This window comes from Apis dorsata, unplaced genomic scaffold, assembly GCF_000469605.1.
Source record: "Apis dorsata unplaced genomic scaffold, Apis dorsata 1.3 scaffold_35, whole genome shotgun sequence".
NCBI classification, from domain to species: Eukaryota; Metazoa; Arthropoda; class Insecta; order Hymenoptera; family Apidae; genus Apis; species Apis dorsata.
The window spans coordinates 255,342-262,132 of NW_006263337.1; the positions used below are offsets into that span (position 1 = coordinate 255,342).

Genomic DNA, 6,791 nt, shown 5'->3' on the forward strand with positions numbered 1-6,791 from the left:
ATTTAAAATTATTACAACTCGTATAATGATAATTTATTTTAATTAATTTAATTATTTTCTTATAATTCTCTTATCATGAAATTATACTATTTATTATTCTTTGTATTAAAACTCTTAAGCGCTTGACTCGCTTAAAATTAATCTTACTACATATGTAGATATCCTTATGACATTATGCATTTTACTTTAATCATTATTTACATTTTTAAAATCATTTCATAATCATAATCTAAATAGATACATTCAATTTGATTCAGTGTTATCTTAACTGGTTACTTATATCCGTTTATTAATTTTGTCATATAAAAATCCATATTTTATTAAGTTTTATTAATATATATTTATAATATTTAATAAATGATAAAACTTTGATATTAAAAAATTTGTTATTCTCAAGTTGTTGTAACTTCATTTATTTTTTTAGATTGTATTGATTGTCTAATTTATATTTTAAGTTATCTATTCTATATATAAAAATGAATAATTAAAATCAATAAAAAATATATTGTTTTATGAAATTTTACCGGAGGAACTCGAAATAAACGCAAAGGGTTAAAAATTAAAAAACGTTTTATTGGGATTTATAATATAGTTAAGCGTTATTGAAAAATAAAATTATTATATTGAATTAAAAAAATTTACTGCCATTTTTCTTGGGTCTTTATACATTTGAGCACTACTGCCATTTTCCAAAAGATATTAATTATGTATGAAAAAAAAGCCTGTTTATTATAGTGTATTATACAAAATAAAATGTAAATTACGATATAGGATTCCCTATGAGTATCCATTTAAATATTTTATGTAGAATATTAAATAATATATCTTATAGTGAACATAAAATATTCGAAAAATACATATAGTACATACTTTTTATTATATAATTATAATCGTAAATTAAAAAATTATTATTATAAAAAATATATAATATAGTATAATATAATATAAAAAGTATATAATAATATACTTTATAATTTATTTACAAAGAAATATAAAATCGTTTTATGCTAATAATTTAAAAGATAAATAACTCTATATAATATGTATGTATTATGTATGTTTATAATAATTGAAACCTTTAAAATTAAGATGGCGTGAAGCGCCACATAACGCGAAGTAGATAAAATATCGTTGGTGAACTTCCGGTTCGTTTTTCTGACAAGTATCTGATGGTTGCTTGACATTTCGATTTTAATAATTTTATTAAAGTATGTCCATAAAGCACGTTATTTATTTATATCAATGAAACAATAATTTACGTATGATTTATTAAAATAAATAACATATAATTGGAAAAACATTTTCGCAATCCGGCAAATATATGCACGAAAGGTAAGACTACTCAAATATATCATTATCAGGCGTGCCACCGGCTGAGGTTAGATTTATCTGAATTCCGGTACGCTAATTACCAAAATTCTATTAATTTTATTACTTTTTAGGATACGCTATAATTTTTGTCAAAATGATCAAAACAGGAGAGGATAACCTAAGACATCTTCACTATCAGCAAACAGTGTACGTACTTATTAAATTTTCGTTATAAACGATAAAATTTTTATTAATAGTTTCTTATTAATATATTTACTTTTATGTTTCTACTCTTTATAATAATTTCTAATAATAATTTGGTATTTCTATCTATAGATGTATCTTTGTATTAGTATAAGTATAATATATCTGTTTTTATATTAATTATAATATATTATCATTCTAAATTTTTAAATTTTTATTTAAATTATATAATTTTCATTAAATGTTCATATTTATTAAATATCATATTTATTATTATCATTATTTTAATATTTTTATTATTATTATTTCAATTACTTTTTTTTTATATATGTATCATAAAAATAAATTTATGTTTAGAGAATTCACTGGACAAGAAAATCAACATTCAGTTGAATTATATGGTACCAATATTACTGTTATTCCTTCACCAGGGGGACATAATCATGGTAGTTCAAAGGTGAAACTAAAAAATATTGTTGATTTTACATGGGAACATAACTTTTATCCAGGCCAATTATTAGCTGTTCATATGTCTGGAAAATATTTAGCATATGGTATAAAAGGTAATCTAAATTTCAATTAAAGTTGCATTTATATAATTATATATATATATTTTTTAAATTTAAAAAAATAATATTATTTAGTTGGTAATGGAGGAGGTATGGTTAGAGTTGTATATAAAGAATTGGAACAGAGAGTTCTATTAAGAGGAATGCGTGCTGCAATACAAGATCTGGCATTTGCACATGTTTCAAATGCAATTTTAGCATGCGTTGATTATTTGGGAAATCTTTTCATACATACCATTGAATCAACACCATCTGAATTATTATGTAGTTTATTACTACAAGTAAATGCAGAAGATATATCTCCTACCAGTCATCGTGTGATATGGTGTCCATATATTCCAGAAGATGTACCATCAGATGGAGATAGAGTTTCAAAGCTTTTAGTTCTAACTCGGGGTTCCAAAGTAGAGTTGTGGTCAGTTAATACTGTTTCAGCAAGATTCAGATCAATAGAGGTGAATGTGTACCTTACTTACAGATTATAAAATCCATACAAAATGAACAAAGTATCCAACTGTTTGACTAAATGATAGGCAACTGATCCAGCTGTAAAGGAAAATGGAGGCATGTTGGAAATTGATCAACATTCTGATACAATCATAGAAGCAACATTCAGTCCAGATGGTACAGCTTTAGCTACAGCTAGTTTTGATGGAGAAGTAAAATTCTTTCAAGTTTATTTACATAGTAATTCTCATGGTAATCAAGCACAACCACGTTGTTTACATCAATGGAGACCACATGGTGGACGACCAATATCTTGTTTGTTCTTCCTAGATGATCATAAAACATATCATCCAGAGTAAGTAATTATTAAAAAAAATATTACTGAATTTATTTTATTACTGACAAAATAATCATTATAATTATATTTTATTTTTTAGAGTTCAGTTTTGGAGATTTGCTATAACTGGATGTGATAATAACACAGAATTGAAAGTTTGGTCTTGTGAAGTATGGTCATGCTTACAAACTATTAAATTCGCACCCACGCCTTCTACTGGTAAATTACCAGTGTTAAAAGCAGGCTTAGATCTTAGTGCAGGATATCTTTTATTATCAGATATTTACAATAAAGTTCTATATATATTAAGTCTTATAAAAGATAATGGGGATACATTAACATCAGTAAGTACAATATCAGAATTTCTTCTCCCATATCCAATATTGAGTTTTGGAATTGTCGACGCTGGTCTATGTAAAGTACGTCCCACTGGTGAATCGCTCGAAGATTTAAGTCCTTGTGAAGATGATATAGAAGAGCAACTTGTCATCAGGATGTATCTAGTTCAACCAAAATCATTGCAAGAATGTCATATTGCTTTTAAACCTGCCTCACATGTGAGTGGTAACTGCCTCATGGACACACTGACTCATGATTCATTGGGCTTTTCTGAAGACTTACCAGATATGGGAAATGTTAATCACAATGGAATTTCAGGGGAAAATTGTGAAGAAAATTGTTCTTTATCTGCTACAATTGAAGCAACAACGAATCATAACACTGGCTTAAATTTAATGACACCTGATGCATTCAGTTCTCCTGCCAAAAAAGAAAATAATGAACTAGATTCTCGTCCCAGTAGTCCAGAATTAGGTAAAGTCTTATCTGCTAGTCCATCACTTGCACAAGCAGTGCAGGCTTTAAATGCAACAGATCCACCATTAGCTACAAGCGAATTAGAAGAACAAGCACCTGCTAGTAGTGGTAGTAGTCCATCTAGAGAAGTAAGAGAAATTTTATCCCTTACAAAAGCAAATGAAGAACCAGAAACCGAAAATAAACCAGAAATTACTAATACTGTTGATGAAGATTGGCCTAATATTCCGATGGTATTATTAAAAGACGTAAGCAGACATGCAATGCAGGAAACTGATGGTTTTACAAATGAAGAAGAAAAAAGAAAAAAAATAAAAGATGAATCAACTATTGCAGAAAATGATGAAACTACTTGGCAAACAACAAACAAATTGAATGCTCTTGAATTAATAAATAAAATAGAATCAATTTTAGAAGTAGTTCAAAATCAACGACAAGAATTAAGAGAATTACGTACCGAAATGACTAGATTAAGACAAGAAACACCAATTTCGACGCGAGTAGAATCTGCTCTAGCAAGAGCTTCACAACAACAAAATGCAACCTTAGAACAAACATTATATAGTCAAATGGCTCGTCAACATGAATTTCTTAAGACACTTGAAACAACAATCAAAGATAAAATTGAAACTACTTTACCACGTATTATTGAAGACACAGTAGAACCATTAAAGCATCAACTTAGATTAGATTCTGCTCGAATGGATGAACTCTTAAAAAAGAATTTAACGGATCTAATTAATAGTTCTCATATAAAAGATACACTTGCTATGGCAGCAGTAAATGCAGCAAAACCAGCATTAGATGCAGCATTTAAAGAAGCCTTTACAAATGTTCTTTTACCTGGAATGGAAAAAGCATGTCAAACGATGTTCAGACAAGTACAAGATGTTTTTATCAGGGGTACTCGTGAATGTAAGATATTCGATATAATTTAAAGAAAATGTTACGATATATATATTTTATATAAAATATTTCTTTTATTTTATAGATCTTCAAAATGTGGATGCAATTGCAGATAAGCAATATCAACAACGAAATGAACAACAAAGTGAAGCATTATCTGCTTTAGTTCGTGAAGAATTACAAACAGAACTGAATAGAGGTTTAATTATTCTACAAGAAGGAACGATACGTACAATTCGTGATTCTATTAGAGATAATTTAAATCAACAATTAACAGAGATTACAAATGCACGGTAAATGAAATATAAGTATTACATTAGTTTTTTTATTAAAGAATGATATTAATTTAATGTATATTTATAGCTCTCGAGCTACTACACCTGCTATACCAGTCTCAGCAGTCGCCGATGCTCAAGCACGAGTTATATCTCTTCTTCAAAGAGGACAATTAAATGCTGCTTTCCAACAAGCTCTAAGTGCTAGTGATTTAGGTTTGGTAGTATTAGTTTGTGAAAAAACAGAACCCGCCAGAGTATTTTCTTCTGTGGGACCTCAAGGTCAAGGTACAAGATGTATTTTACAACAACCTGTAATTCTCTCACTTGTACAACAATTATCTGCAGATTTAGGACATCGTACGGAGCTTAAACATAGGTAATTTTTCATGAATATATTTTACTATATATTTTAATTGATTTTTTATTATCATTTACTAGGTGGCTTGAAGAAGCAATATTAAATTTAGATCCGAACGATCCAGTAACACGAGAGCATATGGGTACCGTATTAATGACATTACAAACACAATTAGCTGCTTTTGTTGCAGCAAATCCAAATCATAGTTCTACTCGACGTATGAAAATGTTAGCTATGGCTGCACGTGCACTTTTAAATCAACAACCTTGATGTTATATACATATGGAATAGAAAAAACGCACTGACACGAGATTTTATATGTTTTGTTTAAAAAAATACTTTAATATTATCTGAAAGTAATATTCACATTATCTTCCTGTTTAAGACTGGCAGTAATTTACATAAAATATGAAAAAATATTGTACGAAGTTATTAACAGTTAACACAATTTCAAAAAATCTGTTTTTATAATTTAATTTTTCATAAAGTACATACGTTTACGAAATATTGAAGAAAGAAAGAGTTTAATAGAAAATTATTTTCTTGATTATAAATACATATTATGTAAGTGTATTATACATAATAAGTAAAAAGCGTGATATAAATAATGTCATTGAAATAATGACACACAACTTAAGGAATTTAAATTATTATTTTATTAATTATCAATAAAAAATTTTATGAATTACTAGTATATTGACTGATATTAAGAAAGTTCTTTTATAATTTGTATGATACACAAAAGAAATTTATTTTTAATTATTATAATTACATTTCTTAAATAATATTTTCTTGTAAAATTAAACTATGTAATGTTCTCACATTTAAAACGAAATTTTAAAAAATAGAATTTAAATATAATTAACATATATTCTCTTAATTCTCCTAAATGTTGACTTTGTATTAATATATAGATAATGCATTTCATGACATATTGTATGATACACATTAAACTTTTCATATGCACGAAGATCGAAAGTAGCCGTTAAATTTTAATTAGATTTAAATTATAAGCTTTAATAACTCTTTTTGACAAAAAAAAAAAAATTTCATAAATTCTGTATTTAAAAACTATATGTATTGAAATATTTCTGTTCTATATTTTATTTTATCTCTATTTCATCCGTATTTTCTTTTACCGAATATACTGCTAAATGTAATGTAATAAACTAAAATATTCTATATTTCTTACTATGAAAAAAATAAACATTTTAAAATGAATAAGTTGTATCTCAAATTTTATAATATATACATTAATAAGTGGGGTAATTTTATTATTTTAATTATTAACACAATGAGCATGTGTATAAACATGTAAACATAATGTTATCATAAAATGATATATATACATCTTCTATATACACAGTTTATAATTCTTCAAAGAATGTAAATAATATGTAATTTATATGCACATTTATATTTTTCTTGAATTTATATATTTATATATATTAGCTATATATAAAAATTCCTAGTTCCAAATTTATGTTGTGTTCCTTATATAATTAAATATTAAATCAAAAGTAGCATATATATATATATATATATATATATATATATATATATAT

General features: G+C 26.3%; 1 protein-coding gene across 1 annotated transcript; it reads left to right on the plus strand.

Moving 5' to 3' along the window:
- The first annotated feature begins 1,100 nt into the window (after positions 1–1,100).
- Positions 1,101–6,447, plus strand: LOC102670733 (enhancer of mRNA-decapping protein 4). The gene is made up of 9 exons (XM_006608400.2): positions 1,101–1,332; positions 1,443–1,518; positions 1,873–2,078; positions 2,160–2,539; positions 2,618–2,886; positions 2,969–4,599; positions 4,676–4,883; positions 4,954–5,244; positions 5,307–6,447. Exons 2-9 carry the CDS (start codon positions 1,466–1,468, stop codon positions 5,494–5,496), a joined length of 3,228 nt encoding a protein of 1,075 aa, XP_006608463.1. The 5' UTR covers positions 1,101–1,332; positions 1,443–1,465; the 3' UTR covers positions 5,497–6,447.
- Positions 6,448–6,791: the final 344 nt, after the last annotated feature.